At 50.3% G+C, this 18,273-nt stretch overlaps 6 protein-coding genes across 6 annotated transcripts; 3 read left to right on the top strand and 3 right to left on the bottom strand.

The window, feature by feature from the left end:
* Positions 1–133: 133 nt before the first annotated feature.
* On the bottom strand, positions 134–1,942 carry ASPGLDRAFT_176448 (serine incorporator domain-containing protein). Its single transcript, XM_022542871.1, has 4 exons — positions 1,843–1,942; positions 1,710–1,789; positions 1,029–1,617; positions 134–974 (listed from the first exon to the last, which is right to left on the bottom strand). Exons 1-4 carry the CDS (start codon positions 1,891–1,893, stop codon positions 249–251), a joined length of 1,446 nt encoding a protein of 481 aa, XP_022398206.1. The 5' UTR covers positions 1,894–1,942; the 3' UTR covers positions 134–248.
* Positions 1,943–2,432: 490 nt separating this feature from the next.
* ASPGLDRAFT_132088 (putative MFS transporter) lies at positions 2,433–4,526 on the top strand (the record flags this gene model as incomplete). The annotated part of the gene is made up of 8 exons (XM_022541100.1): positions 2,433–2,513; positions 2,611–2,682; positions 2,740–2,872; positions 2,939–3,043; positions 3,102–3,738; positions 3,798–3,813; positions 3,864–3,981; positions 4,042–4,526. 8 exons carry the CDS (start codon positions 2,433–2,435, stop codon positions 4,524–4,526), a joined length of 1,647 nt encoding a protein of 548 aa, XP_022398205.1.
* Positions 4,527–5,397: 871 nt separating this feature from the next.
* Positions 5,398–8,061, bottom strand: ASPGLDRAFT_68435 (putative GATA transcription factor (AreB); the record flags this gene model as incomplete). Its single annotated transcript, XM_022549258.1, has 5 exons — positions 5,398–6,090; positions 6,167–6,355; positions 6,674–6,755; positions 6,960–7,307; positions 8,042–8,061. The coding sequence occupies 5 exons, from the start codon at positions 8,059–8,061 to the stop codon at positions 5,398–5,400; spliced, it is 1,332 nt and encodes a 443-aa protein (XP_022398204.1).
* A 1,283-nt stretch (positions 8,062–9,344) lies between these two features.
* ASPGLDRAFT_68433 (uncharacterized protein) lies at positions 9,345–16,104 on the top strand (the record flags this gene model as incomplete). The annotated part of the gene is made up of 3 exons (XM_022549257.1): positions 9,345–10,871; positions 10,933–11,765; positions 12,522–16,104. The coding sequence occupies 3 exons, from the start codon at positions 9,345–9,347 to the stop codon at positions 16,102–16,104; spliced, it is 5,943 nt and encodes a 1,980-aa protein (XP_022398203.1).
* Positions 16,105–16,214: 110 nt separating this feature from the next.
* Positions 16,215–17,176, bottom strand: ASPGLDRAFT_50019 (med21 domain-containing protein). Its single transcript, XM_022547223.1, has 2 exons — positions 17,034–17,176; positions 16,215–16,973 (listed from the first exon to the last, which is right to left on the bottom strand). Exons 1-2 carry the CDS (start codon positions 17,073–17,075, stop codon positions 16,410–16,412), a joined length of 606 nt encoding a protein of 201 aa, XP_022398202.1. The 5' UTR covers positions 17,076–17,176; the 3' UTR covers positions 16,215–16,409.
* Positions 17,177–17,258: 82 nt separating this feature from the next.
* On the top strand, positions 17,259–18,260 carry ASPGLDRAFT_132352 (uncharacterized protein; the record flags this gene model as incomplete). Its single annotated transcript, XM_022541114.1, has 1 exon — positions 17,259–18,260. One exon carries the CDS (start codon positions 17,259–17,261, stop codon positions 18,258–18,260), a length of 1,002 nt encoding a protein of 333 aa, XP_022398201.1.
* Positions 18,261–18,273: the final 13 nt, after the last annotated feature.

Raw genomic sequence — 18,273 nt, 5'->3', positions numbered from 1 at the left:
AAGTTGGGCTGGTGAGGAAGACGTTCGGGGAGACGCGCCGCGCGGTTCGTCATTGACGCGCTCTACGGAACCTCTTACAATACCAAATTCGGCAGACGATATGAATATATCCCATAGCAACACTCAATACTCGGTGATGAGTGGGAAAATAAAGATGAAATATAAAATACGGATACAACGTTTCTATACTATACGAATAGCAAGCAATTCAGATACAATAACGCCATACTCCTTGGGAATAACCGGCATCAGTACACATCAAAGCGATCAGGCATAACAACAGGCGCAATTAACGTCCACGAGTAAATAGCATAGCACACCCATGCGCTGATAATCTTCACCCAGCTGGCCCAGTAGGTCCGGCCCACAGGAGCAAAGTCGTCGGTGGTTTGCGAGTCCGGATCCAAGTTCTGAGTCAACAGGCTCGCAACCCAGCAGGTAGCCAAATAGAAAATAATGTGGAACAAAGAGTAGTTGTACTGCGTCGATCCTCGCTCGTCGTCTTTCGTGGCATAATCGTCATCATCTTCATCGTCACTCTCATCCAGAGCGCTTGCAGGTAAGCTTCCGCTTTCGACGGCCGCACGGAGGGCCTCAGCGCGCATCTCCCGACGGCTGTTAGGCTGCTGGGTGACCAGACCGTGTTCGTTATCGTCTGTTCCGAGTTGAGAGTAGTTGTGTCCACCCTTTGAGCCAAGCGCAATTCCCTGGGTAGCAGCACGGGTCGTAGTGTATGCGATAGTCGCCATTGTGACAATGGCACCCAAGACAATGCTGGCCGTCCGAGTGCCTCGAGAACGGATCAACGGATTGCAATGATGGTCATCTGGTTCCATGGAGACGGCGGACATGGTCAAATATGTGCAGTACGCAGTCACCATGGCAGCTTGTGCCAGGCCGGCTCTGGGGTTGTGCTCCTGCACTATCGGTTGGACGGATATAATCGAAATGATCATGAAAACGATCAAGTTGATCTTTCATAAATCGTTAGTCCTCTAAATTCATGCGGAGGAAACAGGAAAGCTTACCGAAATGGCGGCCTGGTTCATGGAACATCCGCTTGACGCGAAGAAGACGTACATAAGGACCGTCATGACAATAGATGCAACGTACATCCCGACAGTGGAGCCAATGAGCAACCCACGCCACACTTGCGAGTCGCTGTCCTCGATCTTCTGCAAACACACTTCAGCCCACGAGTGTGCCAAGTCCACGAGAAGGATCAGGCCCAGCAGCAAGAAGAGTATGGCGCCAAAGAAGGCAATGTACGGGCCATAGACGAAGTAGAACGACTCGGGGATGAAAAACGACATCACGACGAATCCAATCCACAGAACCACTTTCGGACCCCAGAATCCATTTTGCAGAGAAGCGCGACTATCCTTGGAACTTCGCACACCCAACAGCAGAAGAGCCATAATCAAGTGGAACAAGCCAAGGCCGAAGTTGATACGGTGAACCGCCACCCATCCATGACACTCCTTTCCATCGCATCTGATCTGCATATAGTCCATGGTAATATGTTGAAGTTTCTTCAGGGCCCATGGTGTGAGCATTATCCACGATACGATGGAGTTGATCAAAAGGATGAAAGCGTAGGCAATTCGCGTAGCCATACTAATTGTACCATCCAAGCGTCAGCGAATGCTCTCATTCCCAACTCGTGCTGCATCCCAGAATTAACCACTAGCAATGGAGACATCATTTACCTGTTTTGGAACTTCCCACAAGCACTACAAACCGCTGAGCAGGTCGCAGCTCCACAGCATGAGGTCGCAACGGTGACGAGCTAATCAGCGTCAGTAGAGTCCTGGACAAGCACTTTCAATACAGTCAACATACCGTTCCAACGCTCGGAACCGCTAAGAGCGGCAGAGACAGAAGAGCGCCCATTGTGTTTGCTTGTTGATAGAGTTGACAGTCCTGTTGGTATACAGAGATGGTCGACTGACAGCGCGAACCGAGAATGCGATCATCGCCGCCTTCGTCATGCGATTTTAGTCATACCGCTCACGTGACCGTTATCGCAATCCCGAAACGGATGAGAGCAACCCCCCATGCGCGGCCTCCGGATTCTTCTCCAGTCCTTCCTTTTGGCTGAATATTTTTCCTTTTCGTTTCTTCGATAGGCCTATCTTGCATTCCAGTCTCTCCTTTTTGCACGAAATCTCCCGGTCTTCGTGTACCGCCGGACCGTGACCAGTTCGGCCCGCAATCAATCGCTCTCTATCCGAATCCATACAATCAATCAGTTATTGCGACTTTATCTCCTGCTAATTATATCCATTCTGACACCTAGTCCGCCTTTTTTCTGTGGGGACGCTGACGTTCAATCGTTGTCGGAATCGTCTCCTTTTCTCTTTCGTTGTATGCCAGACGCCACCAACACATTGTGGACAGAAAAGGTGCCTTTAGCACCCTGACAGGCCTTCATGATGGGCTCAACCGATAAAACCAAGCGCATTGTTTCCGCTATCGCGGCAACGGTGGTCGCTCTTGCGGCCGGAACCAACGTACGACCATCTCGTTTATTATCTCTTGCTTAATGGAAAATGCATGGAACAATGTCGGTTTCAGGAACAAGTTGCTAATGGTTTGGTCTACTTATAGTATGCATACTCAGCATGGGCGCCCCAGTTCGGAGAACGAATGAAACTATCGTCAACCGAAGTCAACTTTATCGTGAGATAGACTGGATTGTTTATAATATGGTGGGGAATGGATGTTCACATCTTCTAGGGTACGGCCGGTAATCTGGGGATGTACGCTTCAGGCATTCCTCTGGGGTTGTTGACCGATGCTCGTGGGCCACGACTCACGACACTGTTGGGTGCGATAACACTGGGAGTGGGATATTATCCAGTTTATTCAGGTTTGTATCATCCTTGTTGATTGGTAATATTGGGCGATGGTGAGCTCATTTGTCTCCTCAAAACAGCCTACGAGCATGGAGAGGGATCGCTAGGAGCAGTGCTTTTATCTTTCTTCGTCTTCCTCACGGGCTTTGGAAGTTGCTCTGCCTTTTCGGCCTCCATCAAGACAGGTGCGGACTGACCCTCCATAGACATGGGGGTCTTGAATGCTAAGTACTTCACCTACAGCGGCATCCAATTTCCCAGACCACCGCGGGACGGCAACTGCATTTCCTCTGGCAGCCTTCGGATTGAGTGCCTTCTTTTGGTCCACCGTGTCGTCTTTCGCTTTCAAAGATGACACTGGCCGGTTCCTCCTGTTGCTGGCGCTGGGAACCTTCGCTTTGACCATCGTTTCGATTCCGTTTCTTCGAATTATGCCTCCCAGCGATCCTTACGTGCCACTATCGTCGTCTGAATCAAGAGCAGAGTCTAGGCCGTTGCGCCGGACCAAGTCCTCCGAGTTTTCATATCACACAGGAGAATCTGATGAAGCAGGTACGCAGAGTTCTTCTACTCTTGAACCACAGCACTCCGTGCGTGGCCGGTCGCAATCCATCGTATCCAATTCCCACTCTCCTGTACACAATTCCGATGTTGGTGAGACCTCGTCTTTGGTGTCCAAGTCGAGGTCGTCACAGGATTCCGCGAACGAGGATCATCCCAAACATAATACCGACGAGGATCATGATGATGCTTTGTCTGACATTGGCATGGACTCACCCCACCCAGACATTCGAGGCCTTGCAATGCTCGCGAAGGTCGAATTTTGGCAGCTTTTCCTGACCATGGCGCTCCTTTCTGGACTTGGATTGATGACTATCAAGTATGTGACTCCCGCTTGTTAATAGAAAACATTGGGTTCCATGGCTAACGTCTCGACAGCAACATTGGCAACAGCGTAAGAGTGATTGCCTAACCCACATGTTTTCAATATCTAACATTATACAGACTAAGGCACTCTGGAACCACTACGATGACAGTGCGTCTGCCAAGTTTATCCAGCAACGACAAGTCATGCACGTGTCCATCTTGTCATGCGGAAACTTTCTCGGCCGCCTCTCTAGTGGTATGTAACCCTATGTGCTCGTAGTTCTGAAACTTGCTGCTAACCATCTTCTGCTCATAGGCATTGGGTCAGACCTTTTGGTCAAGAAATTGAACATGTCACGTTTCTGGTGCCTTTTCATTTCCGCAATCGTCTTTACAGGAACCCAACTCGCAGGCGCCAGTATAGACAACCCTAACACATTGGTTCTAGTCTCTGGCTTCACAGGGATCGCATACGGCTTCCTCTTCGGCGTCTTCCCTTCCCTGGTCGCCTATACATTCGGTATCGGCGGTCTTTCCCAAAACTGGGGCGCAATGACCATGGCGCCCGTTTTGAGTGGCAATGTCTTCAACATGCTTTACGGAAACATTTACGACAAGCACTCTGTTGTCGGTCCGGACGGCGAGCGGGACTGCCCTGACGGACTGGGCTGCTACCAAGCCGCGTACTACACCACGTTTTTCTCTGGTCTTGCCGGAATCGTGGTTTGTCTTTGGAGTATCACGCGTGAGAAGCAGATCCACACTCACAACAAAAGAGTTGAGCATGAGCGCATTGCTTAGTCGTTTCGTTACTATACCCCCCGGTTATTGTCATTCATTCACTTTCATGATCTGATACATATACACTCTCTTCCTTTTCCTTTTTTCTTGTCTATCTCACTATCATCCATCGTTTATTTATTTCTTTTTTTCTCCTGTATTTTCATTGGGATCTCGGAAAACTGCAAGTACATATTATCAGCGATAAAGGAAAAGTTGGTCGTCATAAACTGTTTTTACTGATTGACTCGAATAATAGATTTCGTTGCTTGTCACAAGTCCAATAAATGATCTAATCAAAAGGACCAACATAGCCAGATATAAGAAGATAAAAGGAAATAGATAGAACGATTGGCTTTTGAGTCCCGTCGTCTACTCCGACATGGCTTTTGTCGAAAAAAAGATGTAGATAGGATGAAACGTCGTAGCCCAAATGAAGGGAAAATATTCAATTCAAGAGTATAATAATAAGAACAAAGAGTATAGAAAACGTCCACTCCTTTTTTTCTTTTCCGATATGTTTGCTTCACTGCTTTTGCTGTCTCGAGGAACAAAACAAGAATGAGAAATGTTATACTCCTTATCCTTTCCCTGGCATGTGGGATAAGAAAGGAGATAAGATAGGACCGTAACAGAGAAGAAGGAAAGTAACAAGAGGTTTTGAAATCAAAAGTAAAGGCGTATTAATATTCCGATTTATATCCAGCCAATGACAAAAGTCGTAAAGGGTATCAAAAAGAGCAGGGAGGATCAGAGGATTTCGGCGATGGGAGAACTGCTTCTTTCCTTGTCTTTTTTTTCTTTTTTTCTTTTTTTCTTTCTTTTTCTTATTGGTGTATGTGGTAGTCGTATACAAGTAAATGCCTAGTTCCGATGCATCCAATATACTTTCCTAGATGCTCTTGGGTGACTTGGTAGGTGAGAAAGCAGAGGGTTGTTCCACCACATCGGACAATTTAATTCGTTTCGCCATAGGTTCACCGGGACTTTCGTTATTTGCCAGATTACTGTCACCACTAGGGCGCTTGGACAACTGGGTCTCAAGCTCGGCTACACGTCGCTGGAGGTCGTCTTCCCGTCGTTGAGAATCTTCCAGGGATCTTCGAAGACGCACCTCGGAATCCCGGACGATCATTTCTGAACGGCGCGCAGTGGCATCGCTCTGCTCCAGTTCCGCAACACGACCCCGGAAGAGCTCATTGATCACTTCCAGTTCACTGACGCGGGTGTTGAGCTTGGTGTTGGCGGCCAGAAGCCTCTCGTATGTTTGTGGGGCCTCCATGTGACGGTCCACAGTGGGAGACGGTTGGCGTAGCTGCAGGGACGCATGGCCATTGTGTTGGTTTAGGCTCTGTTCTGCGAGGGTAACGCTGTCAAACATGTGTTGGGGCGCGATGTTGGAATTGTGTTGGTGCATGGAAGGTAGGCCCGGAGTATCTGTCCGGGAGACAGGTGAATTGGAGCGATCCGAATGGCTCGGGGACGCCTTTCGCGACGCGCGACGATATCCATGGGAGCCAAGGGGAGGGGTTCCTGCGTCGGATTGCGCGGAGGTTAAGCCATTCGCATCGGCAGTACCGCCAGACTATCAGGGCTATCAGTTAGCACCTTATCGGAGGAAAGGACAAAGAAGAAAAAAAATTTGGCAGGTAACGATGTACCTTGCGTTTTGGACCCTGGCCGGCGGTTTTAACTCGATTACGACTTTTGATCACATCTGTTTTCAAGCTTATCGGACGGGGTCGACCGTGGAGTTTCAGGAATAGACCACAGGCGTTGCAGAGGACCGATCCGAGTTCGTCTCTGCGCCAGAGGGGAGTGGTGGACGTGCCACAATTCTGGCAAACCGGCTGTAATTGAGAGCGTTTCTGGTCAGTCAAAGTAGTCGCCATTATGCAAGAGAATACAGAAAGAGGAGGAAGGTAAGAGAGGAGAGGAGAGAGAAAGTGAGGAGACGACAAGGCACTGATACGGACGGTGAGGCAGAAAGTGAGAGGATGTGCGATGGTTGATAAGATCGGGAGTGAGAGATTTGATTGCTGGACCGGGCGCGATAAGGATTTGGTGCGCGCCAAGACCCGCCGCGATAACACAGGGAAAAAGATCACAGCACGAAAAGTTGAGATAAAAGCAGCAGATATTAGGAAATATTACTATCAACCACTCACCGGATGATTCCCCTGTCCTCCAGTCGTGGCTGCGGGAGATGACGTCGCGTAGTTCATGTTCATCGCATTGCTGCTCGACGCTCTGAACACGTAGAGAAGACCCGGTCAGCATACTTTCTTTTGGTCAAAGCAGCGTGTTTTTTTCTTTCTTTGTCCTTTGTACACAGATATTATGGCGATAACAGTGTTGGAAATTATACAATGGCAACGGGGTTCGAGGAGCGAGATTTTCAACATAGACCCTTCGACATGGGATTTCCCGACTCGATCTTAAGATAGCACATACCGCAGATTCGATGTAGGAGCAGACGCGACCGACGCGAGAGCAGACAGACCCGGAAGCGACGGACCTAAGGAGCTGGACTCAAAGCCGTTGTTGCTATGGCTGTGACTATCGATGCCGCCCACCTCGGGAAGGGCACCGGAGAAGTGTGACGCGGTGGAAGACACACCCACGGCAGCATCCGTCAGCGGCTGACGAGATGCTGCTTCGGAATCGATCGAGGAAGATTGGCTATAGTTGGGGAGCTCGTGAGTCTGCGACGCGGAGGGCGACGGAGGACGGAGGGCTGGGTCGATGGGCGACGCCCGGAAAAGGATGGAAGCCACCGTGGAAGTGGTGGAGGAAAACGGACTAGAAATCCGGCCAGATATGACCGAATTGACCGAGAGGAGGCAAGGTAAAAAAGGAAGAGAAGAATATGGGGGAGTCCACGTCCTCGGAGGAGTTGCGAATCGAGAACCGCGGAGGAATTGGGAGCCCGGCTAGATTAGAAAACAGACAACACAGAATTCACAGATGAACTCAGTGGATGCTTTTCCAATCTAAACCTGCGTCAGAAGGGAATTGAACGACGGGGGGCTGCAATTGACTGGCGACGTTGAAAAGGGAGGGGGGAGAAATAGGAGCGAAATCCCATAAATTCCAAAAGCAAAACTTATCGATCAGTGATATGTAAGAATCTCTCGAGGGCTGTCAACCACCACCACTACCAACATTCAATAACAGCAGCAGCAGCAGCAGCAATGGAAGCACCACTAAAAAAGAGACAACAATTTTCTTTAGATATATTACAAGCAATTTGCAGATATCGACAATTATAAGAATAACCAAGACAGGGCCGTAGCGTGGGTCGATAGGGAGAGGCGGATAAACATCATCGGCTTTATCTCAACAGGCTTGCCTAGCAATGGGAAATCTCCAGCCTCTCTGTTCTATGTTCTGAATTCTAAATGCTATTTGGGCTATCAGTATCGAACTCGATATTAATCCTGGACAGCAGAATCCTCGAGTATGTAATGCAGGACGCAGGGAATGGCTCCCTTTCTTCGGCGAACGCATCGCGTGAAATATGCATGCACCCACACAAACTATTAGATACTGGCATGTTATTCTTGACGCTCAGTCAGGGCTATCATCAATATCACGTAGTATGGTAAAAGCACTCGTTCCAGATGCCATGGTCTTGATTTCCTGTCAGCGGAGATATCAACCGTTTCGACCAATCGAGAGCCAACGATTTGATCCAAATGACTGTCCCCTACATTCGTTGACTGGTGACATAGGGCCATGTTTGAGGTCTTTCATCAATGGAGTTCCATTGTTCTGAAGACCACATTCACGTGGATATAAAACCGCAAAACAGGAATACCTTAATGGGTAGATGAAATCCACCCAAACGACCCGCGCAAAGGAGCTCTCGCTTATAACACTCCGTACCGCGATCCGGGGATAAATGGTCCAGTGAGACCCGATGAAGTCCAGTCCGGGTTAATGGGTCAAAGCTTACTCCGTACTCTTTGTGAGAGTTTCGCTTGATGAACCTGCAACATCCGGACGCAAACCCTATCCGAAATGTGTATCTCGTTGAATTGCATAGGAGTCCCAAGGCAGTTGTCCAGCAGACTCATGTCAAGGCTGAAGCACCAGGAGAAGCAGTTCGAGGATTATACACGCCAATCTCCCTCGGGTTACGTACCAACTGTCCTTTTTTGTTCCCACATGAGTCTGGGGATCTTCATTTGTCGTCGTCGGCTTGTTTCTATTAGTGGAAACTTCATACTGTCCTGTATCGGCGTGTCAACCATCCCCTATCTTTGACATAACGGCCAACATATTTGTTGAATATGTCCAGACCTCCGGATACTCTGTAAAAAGTGCAATATTTCCCTCTTTATTTCTTCATTGCATCGTCATGGCTTTTCATATGGGAACCTTTCAGGGGCGTCGGTGGTTAAGCTTCTCCGCCCGGTGGAGCCACACGGCATTTATGTGGCTGAGCGGTATGGTAATTACCAGAATCTGTGGCTGATGGGTTTGCCCAAGGTCTCACTGCGACGGTAGCACAGTCACGTGTAGTAATTACTGGTAATCAGGGCCCCAGTGCAGTCGTAAGGACCCCAAAAGGAACAACTCGACTACATTACTACTATCATTTCTACCAGTCGATTTTGCTTCTTTCCCTTTTTTTTTTTTTGTTTTCTTTCTGCTTTATGATTGTAATGCTTTGAATAGACCTTCTCCTTCCTGTCTTTCGTTTCATCCCCTTATCTATTTCGCCTTATTAATATTCGGCTCTTTTTGCCTTCGCTGATGATCTATCCTCCTTCGCCTCCGAACGCTGTCCTGCGAACACTCGATCAATAATTGACCTCCTCAAACCGCTCGATCATGCCGAAGAAGAATCGACCTGCAACTTCGGGCTATGCCCGTCTCGCACAGGAGGAGGATAGACACGAATTCTTCAACTATGACGATTCCGACGATGACGACCTTCATGGAGTTAATTCCAGCAACGTTTCCCAATCCGCCCCTCGATATGCTCCCATCTCCTCTCGAGCCCAAATGCAGGCCTCCGGGCTCTCCACACCTCCCGAATATCGACGAAGACATAGTGGTCATTACCATCGACGAGGACGCAGGAACTCCGGTGTAGACATCAAGGCCATCAACGCGCGTCTTGAACGTTGGGCCGAGGAAATTGCCTCCAAGTTCAAGATCAACAAGGTTAAGGGGAAAACGCTAGAGGAGGAGAGGCTGGAAATTTACCACTCCGTTTTCCAAGCTCCAGAGGGCGTTCGACCGGTCACTGCGGAGACGCTCGAATCCGAGGAGATGGAAGGCGCTGCACGGCGAGCGCGGGGTGAATTCGAAGATGTGGTGGAAAGTGTCCGTGTGGCGATCGAGTTAGGGACTCATCCTCGCATGATCTCCCAGGGAAGTTCCGGTAGCTACTTCGCGCGCAACAGCGAAGGGAAAGTGGTGGGCGTCTTCAAACCCAAGGATGAGGAACCCTATGCGTCTCGCAACCCCAAGTGGACAAAGTGGATTCACCGGAACTTGTTCCCGTGCTTCTTTGGACGGGCATGTTTGATTCCTAACCTTTCTTACGTATCGGAAGCGGCGGCCTATGTCCTTGACGCGCGTCTACAGACTCACATGGTTCCTTACACCGATATCGTCTGGTTATCCTCGAAATCATTCTTCTACGACTTCTGGGACCGGAGAAAAGCCTGGATGGGCAAGAAACAGCTCCCTCCCAAGGTAGGCAGTTTCCAAGTGTTCCTCAAGGGATACAAAGATGCGAATATATTCCTGCGAGAACACCCATGGCCCGACCAAGCCAACACTGGATTTCGTGCGGAGGATGCGCCGAAACGAAAGAAGCGGCCATGGAACGAGTCCTGTCGTCCATCCGGGATCCATTCGGATGATGAGGATGAAGATGAATACGCAGACGGTGATGTGCCGTCGCCGTCGCCACGCGAACAGAGCAACGAGCGCCGATTCCAGTGGACCGAAGGGCTCAAACAATCGTTCAGAGAAGCATTGGAGAAACTTGTCATTCTTGACTACATTATGCGCAACACAGACCGTGGTCTGGATAATTGGATGATCAAAATCGACTCGTTTTCAGAAGAGGTCTCTATTGTCGCTGATCCTCCGAAGTCGAACGGGAACAGCCCGCAGCCAGGTAATGACGAGGATGATGACTACTTGCGTCCAGCACAACCTGTTTCCTTGAACCCAAATCAAAACCAAAGCACCAGCGCACCGTATCCTTACAAACGTCACGAAACCATGGTTGCTATTAGCCGCACCGGGACACCTTTGAGCGGACAACAAGAACCGCCGGTTTCGATTCAGATCGGAGCCATTGACAATAGTTTGTCATGGCCATGGAAGCATCCTGACGCAGTAAGCTATCCCGAAGTTGAATGAAGAAGTGACGATGCACTAACGCTTTTATGTTTAATAGTGGCGAAGCTTCCCCTTCGGATGGCTATTCCTTCCCGTCTCCCTTATCGGACAGCCGTTTTCGCAACGAACGAGGGATCATTTCTTACCGCTTCTGACTTCGACGGCATGGTGGAGTGGCACGCAAATGGCTCTCCGGAAAATATTCGCGCAGGACGACGATTTCAAGGAGAGCATGTTTGCCCGACAAATGGCCGTCATGAAGGGTCAAGCTTGGAATGTCGTAGAGACTCTGAAGCATCCGGACCATGGTCCTTTGGAACTAACAAGGCGGACGCGGGTGTGTGTCTGGGATGACTTGGTGGATGTTCCCGTTGCAATTCCTCTCCGCGCCCCGTCGACAGACGCACAAAAACGCAAGGCGCGGCAATACGACCCCGACAATGAGGAGATGGACATTGGTGCGGCCATGTCGTTGCAATCCGACCACGACCTCTTAGGTCTCGGATCCCCCTCAAGTGAACTCCCCAACCCGAACCGATTCGAACTTGCCCGTGATCGAGGCGAATCCAGCAAGCTGGGCGGCAGTCCTGCAACGATCGATGCGCATGAAGTCAACCGAGGTAGCATTGACGGACTTAGCACCAACGGGAGAGACCTGGACAGGAGCTGGGCTACTCTCCCTCCTCGGCCCCATGCCAAATCTGCCAGCATTGGCGGTCACCGTAAGAATGACTCACTCTCCACTGTCCGCAACCAGGCAGCCTTTGTCTTTGGTAGCGATGACCTGGAAGGTGACCTGGGGTACGCTGCCGCAGAAGGTATGGAAGGAAACCAGCGCAAGGTCATTGTGGAACGTTTGGAGGCCGTTAAGAGCAAGAACCCAGTTTTCACGTGGTGCTAAAGCACCTACCGCTACTTTCTGCTTCGAATTCTTTCTGTTTCTTCCCACTTTTCCTCGTTTTTTTCTTCGTTTTTAGCGTGTGTTACGGGAATCCGGTACTAGGAGTACTTGTTTCGTTTTTACCGCAGGATACATCTCTTGCGGTTACAAAATCATCTACTTCCATGCTGTTTGTATATAGAGCTTATGTGCCAACCACTTTTCTTTCTAATTTGCATAGAGCCAGACTATGTAGCATTGACGATTAATTCCACGATATTTACTACCCTTTTGGTATATGCTTTGATAAGCGTTCTTATCGTGCTTGGCGCGAGTGAGATCATGAGCACTGCAAAACTCCTGGTTCTTTACCCTTCTTAACGCTCCTTCCTTTACGGTGTTGGTGATTGAGATCGCCAGAATGAATGATATTCACTAATAGACAACATCTCTTTATTTTCAGCGTTGTCTCTGCCACGGCTCCTTTTCAGTGTGTGGCATGCCTCGGTCGTCGAAGTTCAACTCTCGTCTTCGTCAAATCCCGACATCTCCCTCGAACGACCTACCTACGACTACCTTATCTTCCTATTATTTACCCCGAAAAGCGATAAACGTCGATCGCATCGTGTTATTCACCCCCGCGATAACGCCTATCTACCTGCGATACGACTCGTCAAGCCTGTCTCGGATACCTGCATAAGTGAGAAGCGAAGCAAAGCAATCATGGCATCCCACGCGGCCATGCTCCTGGACCCGCGAGCCTACAGGAAACAGATCCAGACAAACGGTAACAATGGCCCCAGATATACCCCCTCTGGTCCCTCAAATCTATACGACGATGCGACTTCCGCAAAGGGCCCTGGCATTAATGGCACTTTGTGCTTCCCGTCGCGGATCCGTTGCCCCTCTCCACCCGAGGACCCTGTTTATGGTTATTCTAGTCCGGATGCAGCTGCTTCGCAGTCAGTTGGCTTACATGGTGAAGGAACAACAGGACAGTCGGATCCCGGTCGTCAGTCGTCACGCGGCCATGCGACTGCGCCCTCCATCGCACCGCCAGGCACCGTCACCGCCACCCACCAGTTTCTCAGCCCCCAACGCCTTCCATTATCGAGGACAACCGCGAAATCAAGGTCGCCACGGCGGGATTCGAGTCGGTCGAGTAGCGTCGGGAATAGAGCGGCTGGGTCGCCACAGCGTGCTGTGAGATTAGAACCGACATTTGATGTGCAGTTTGCGACGCCGACAGAGTTTGAGAATGGGAATAACGAGAATGGAGCTACCGGTGCGCATCATGGCAGCTTGTTAGAGGATATGTATGGCGTGGAGAGACGGGAAAACCAGCCGCGCAAGAGGATCAAGACCGTTGATCCGTTTGATGAGCAGCAACAGCAGGCGAAACGCAGGAACTTCACAATGGCCGGGAATAGTGGGTTGGGGGAATGGATGAAGGAAGACCACGGCGAATCTAAGCAGTCTTTCCCTGCCACAAACATCGTGGATCTGACACTAGGTAAGAAGAATGAAACCACAAACGGTGGTACCCTGCTGAGTTATGAATTCCCAGACGCTCCCAATTACGGCGACGATGACGACCTGCAAGTTACCGGTTCCAATAACCTCAGCATCCAAAGAGTCTGCTACGGAAAGTTAGAAAATGCGATGGTTCAAGCGATTATGGTTCCTAGACCAGCTGCGCAGAACATCTTCGGAGACTCGGAACACGACTGGCCATCGCTAAAGTTAGGAGTGCACAGGGAAGCAAACCAGGGCAACAATCGGATAGATGTATCTGATCCCCATGAGAAAATATTCGGAGCAATAGACTGCAAAACCGCAGCAGTGATTGTTCCCTTAATCGATTCTCCTGCCTTGAAGGTGGATATCACGGCTCGATTGGACGTTCGAAGACGGTCACCAGATGAATACCCATGGGGACCTTGTTCCGCATTCTACCGTGCATCTATCAACCTCTATGGCCTCAGGAAGGACGCGGACATTGTCGGGAGACACCTCGGCCAGAATAATGTCTGGCTGGGGACTCCGAACTCTGTCGAACAAGGCGTTCCGGTATTTAATCCACATGCAGAACGCCGACGTGCTCAAGCATCTTTCTTACCAGCAGTAGCGGCGCGTGGTCGGTCGGGGGTTAACTATGAGGTTCGAACAGCCGAGGAAGTCAACGATGCCGTCATGAAGATGTTTGATCAGTTGCAAAGTGCGGAGAATCTCCCAGAAATGGAGCCTCCTTCGATTATTTCCACTCCACTCCTGCGTCACCAAAGGCAGGGACTCTGGTATATGACGGAAAAGGAAAAACCGCGCAAATTCGGCCCTAAGGAAGAAGATAACAATTCGCTTTGGAGGATAGACTATCGCCCCAACGGGACGAAAAAGTACCGTGAGATTATCAGTGGCTTGGTCCTTGATGAGGAACCTCCGCAAAGCTTGGGCGGTCTACTAGCGGACATGATGGGATTAGGGAAAACGTTAAGTATCCTTTCGCTTGTCGCAACTTCGCTCGAGCAGGCTAGCGAGTGGGAAAATATGACGCCACATCCGGAGCTCGTTAAAACCCTACCAAGCATTCGCAATACCAGAACTACGCTGCTGGTAGCTCCTCTCAGTGCCGTCAACAACTGGGTGTCACAAATCAAGGAGCATGTTGTTGAGGACGGCCTTTCTTACTACGTCTTCCACGGCTCGAACCGGACATCCGACGTCGACAAACTGTCCCAGTATGATCTAGTGATTACGACCTACAGCATCGTACTCAGCGAGATATCCGGGCGTGGTTCAAAACGCGGCGGTATGAGTCCTTTGACAAAAATGAACATGTTCCGGATTGTGCTCGACGAGGCGCACACGATACGAGAGCAAAGTGCTGCCCAGACACAAGCGATCTTCAAGTTGAACTCTGAACGACGCTGGTCGGTAACGGGTACCCCCATCCAAAACCGCCTGGATGATCTCCTTTCTGTGACCAAGTTCCTTGGACTAGTCCCGTATGATGATCGATCCCGATTCGCGATGCATATCCTTAGCAGGTTCAAAACTGGTGATGCTACGGTCTTGGCAAGTCTACGTGTGCTTGTTGACTCGTTTACTCTCCGTCGGGTCAAGGATAAAATTGATATCCCTACTCGCCATGATAAGATCATCACCCTCGACTTCTCTGATAAGGAACGACAGCTGCATGAATTCTTCCGGAAGGAATCGAATGTGATGATGAGTGTGATTGCCGGCCAAGACCAGACGAAGATGAAGGGGCGGATGTACCACCACGTTCTCAAGGCAATGATGATTTTACGACAGATTAGTGCGCATGGAAAAGAGCTCTTGGAACCTGAGGACCGTGAGCGGATTAAGGGGGTTAGCGCACATGATGCTATTGACCTGGAAGAGGGTGGTGAAGTTACGACGGGACTCTCGGATAAGAAGGCATATGAGATGTTCACGCTGATGCAGCAATCGTCAGCAGATGCTTGCGCAGTGTGTGCGAAGCGTTTGGAGGAGCCGAGTACGGAAACCGGTGCTTCAGACAAGAAAACCGCAATGGCCATTGTGCTTCCTTGCTTCGATGTCCTTTGCCCAGATTGTTTCTCTGGCTGGAAGAAGGTGTTTAAGCCTCAAACGAATGGGTCTTTGAACGATATAAAATGCCAGATTTGCGAAGGATGGATTCCAGCATCATACTCTACGATCACTCCGGCAGGCCTCCAGGAATACGAAGTGAACCAAGCCCAGGCAAAACAGAACCGGAAGCAAGCCAAGGCAATTGGAGAATACGAAGGACCGCACACTAAGACGAACGCCCTCCTAGCCTCAATCCTGGATTCCGCAGAAGAGACCAAGACCTTTCCCGAAGCCGAGAAACCGATAAAATCCGTCGTGTTTTCCGCCTGGACCTCCCATCTCGACCTAATCGAAATTGCCCTCAAAGACAACGGCATCACAGGCTATACCCGTCTAGACGGCACAATGTCCCTCTCAGCCCGCCACCACGCCCTCGAAGCCTTCCACAACGACAACAGCATCACCATCCTCCTCGCCACCATCGGCGCCGGCGGCGTGGGCCTGAACCTAACCGCTGCGTCTAATGTCTACATAATGGAGCCGCAATATAACCCCGCGGCTGTGGCACAGGCTATCGACCGTGTACATCGTTTGGGGCAGACGAGGGAGGTTAACACGGTACAGTTTGTGATGAAGGAGAGTATTGAGGAGAAGATCTTCGAGTTGGCAAAGAAGAAGCAGCAGTTGGCGGATTTGAGTATGAACCGGGGGAAATTGGATAAGAAAGACGTTCAGGAGGCGAGGATGCAAGAGTATAGAAGCTTGTTTCGGTGATCGTTTTTTGTTTGGTCCGACATTTGTTTTCTTTATCTATTTCCGGTCATGGGTTTGGTGTTTATGGGCGAGTTTGGCTGATATTTTTTTTTTTTTTTTTTTTTTTTTTTTTTTTTTTTTTTTTTTTGTTTCTTTTATCTATTTTCCCTTGATACCCGCAGAGATATTATGATACTACGGAGCAGATATTATACCCCAGAGATACACGAGAGCTGGCGAGATAAACCCACCCATAGAATTTTGGTTCATTTAATTGAACATGCAAGTTCATAGATCTGTTGGCAATAATGTAAATCCATAGATAATCACCTCTCACCATAAATCCCCATCTCAACACCTCCCAACACACCCTCCAACTTCCTCCTCAGCCCCCTCAACTCCCTAACCTTCCGTTCCCTCTCCTCCTCAACCGTCCTCAACTCCCCCTCCAACTCCCTAAGCCTAACCTCCTGCTCTTTCTCCGACGACCCAATCCCTGGCAACACCGAAATCAAATACTCAATCTGCTGCTCCTTAATAATTAAATCCCTCGCCAACTCCCTCTGCCGACTCGCAAACGTGCTCGGCGGATCTGGCGCCGGAGCAAGTGGATCGCTCAGATCCCCTCCTCCTACAACACCGGCACCGCCATCACCTTTCCCACCTGGTGTTTCTGGGGCTGCAGATCCGCCGCCTGGTTGGCCGGGGGGAGGTGGCGAGGCTTGACCTTGGGATTGCGATGCGACGTTTGCTGGGACGGGGTGGGCCGTGGAGTTCTTGGTGACTTTTGCGAGGGCGGGGGCGGCGTCGGGGACTTGGGGTTGGGTTGCTGGGGAGTTGTCGTGGTAGGTTGTTAGGTAGCCTAGGGTTGCGTAGAATTGGGTTGCCAGCTGTACAGTTGGTTAGATGATTTGTTTGGTTGGCTGGTAACGGGGAGAGGTGGTGGTTACCTGGTCAAGGCAGGTCTGGAGTTGGGTGAGGATGTCGGCCATGGTGATTATGGTATGTGGGGGGTTATCAGATGCGGTATTAGATGTGATTATTGCAAGTAGGTGTTCATTTCATCCATGTATCTGAGGACGCGGTGGTTTGGTTCGTGAAGTTGGAGATGCGGAGAAAAAGATAAAAAAGATAAAGCCAGGCGGTGATCAATTTCTCTTCAACCACTCAACACCATGCGCCCAGCTCGCTCAATACGAAACACACTCCTCCTAACAAGACAAAAGCAACCACGCCATCGTCAATTCACCCAATGCGCAATCCTCCATAGCACACCCTCCTTCACCCCCCTCACCCGCCGCCTCTTCAAACTCCCATCTCCACCACCCACTCCCTCCCAAAACCACCATGACCTCCCCTCCTTCCTCACCTATGCCGATCGAATAGCCCTACCAAAATCCAGCACAACCTACGTAGGCACGCACTACGAATACACCGTCCAACAAGTCCTCCGCCGCTCCGCTTTCTCCCTGCACCGCGTCGGCGGGCGCGACGATCTGGGAGTTGATTTAGTGGGCACATGGCACTTACCGAAACACGAGCATCCACTGCGCGTGTTTGTGCAGTGTAAAGCGCTGAAGACAAAACTGGGTCCGAACCTTGTGCGGGAGTTGGAGGGGTCGTTTAATCTTCGACCGTCGCCGGTGGATAATGGCGGGGGAGGAGGGGGAGGGAAATTGGGAGTGTTGGTGGGCACGCGCGAGGCGACGAAGGGGGTTAGGAATGCGATGGCGAGGAGCTTGTATCCGGTTATGTGGATGATGGTTGAGAAGGAGAATGGGACTTTGCTGCAGGCGTTGTGGAATGCGAGGGGGGAGGAGATGGGGTTGGGAGGGTTGGGGGTTGAGGTGCAGTTTTCTTCTGAGCTTAGTTCGACTACGAAGAGTATTGCGTTGACGTGGGATGGGGAGGAGATTCCGGGTATGGATGAGGTAGAGAGGGATATGGCTGGGCTTGAGGACCGGTGGATGGCGCTGTGGGAGAAGGACAGGTCTATGCCGGAGAGTCGCAAGTCGGCGCTGTTGGATATTGTAGAGAAGCTGTATCCTGAGGAGAAGCCCTTGTTCAGGGCCACGGGGGCTACCGGGACGTGCAGTATGCTGTCTCATGAGGACAGAAAAAAGGTCCTGCAACTCTTGAGCGAGGGCGAGTCCACTCAAACAGAAAATTCACCATAAAAGCACCATCCGA

This window comes from Aspergillus glaucus (assembly GCF_001890805.1).
Source record: "Aspergillus glaucus CBS 516.65 unplaced genomic scaffold ASPGLscaffold_18, whole genome shotgun sequence".
Taxonomy (NCBI): domain Eukaryota; kingdom Fungi; phylum Ascomycota; class Eurotiomycetes; order Eurotiales; family Aspergillaceae; genus Aspergillus; species Aspergillus glaucus.
The sequence above is the reverse complement of the archived record's forward strand: the minus strand, read 5'-3'. Positions and strand labels throughout refer to the sequence as shown.

What these genes read in the sequence shown, in the direction of transcription:
- ASPGLDRAFT_176448 (XM_022542871.1), bottom strand. Translation starts at nt 1,893, where the DNA reads ATGGGCGCTCTTCTGTCTCTGCCGCTCTTAGCGGTTCCGAGCGTTGGA. An exon ending in TGTGGGAAGTTCCAAAACAG is followed by an intron (nt 1,618 to 1,709) that starts GTAAATGATGTC and finishes TGGTACAATTAG; the next exon opens with TATGGCTACGCGAATTGCCT. An exon ending in TGAACCAGGCCGCCATTTCG is followed by an intron (nt 975 to 1,028) that starts GTAAGCTTTCCT and finishes GATTTATGAAAG; the next exon opens with ATCAACTTGATCGTTTTCAT.
- ASPGLDRAFT_50019 (XM_022547223.1), bottom strand. Translation starts at nt 17,075, where the DNA reads ATGGCCGACATCCTCACCCAACTCCAGACCTGCCTTGACCAG. An exon ending in TCCAGACCTGCCTTGACCAG is followed by an intron (nt 16,974 to 17,033) that starts GTAACCACCACC and finishes CCAACTGTACAG; the next exon opens with CTGGCAACCCAATTCTACGC.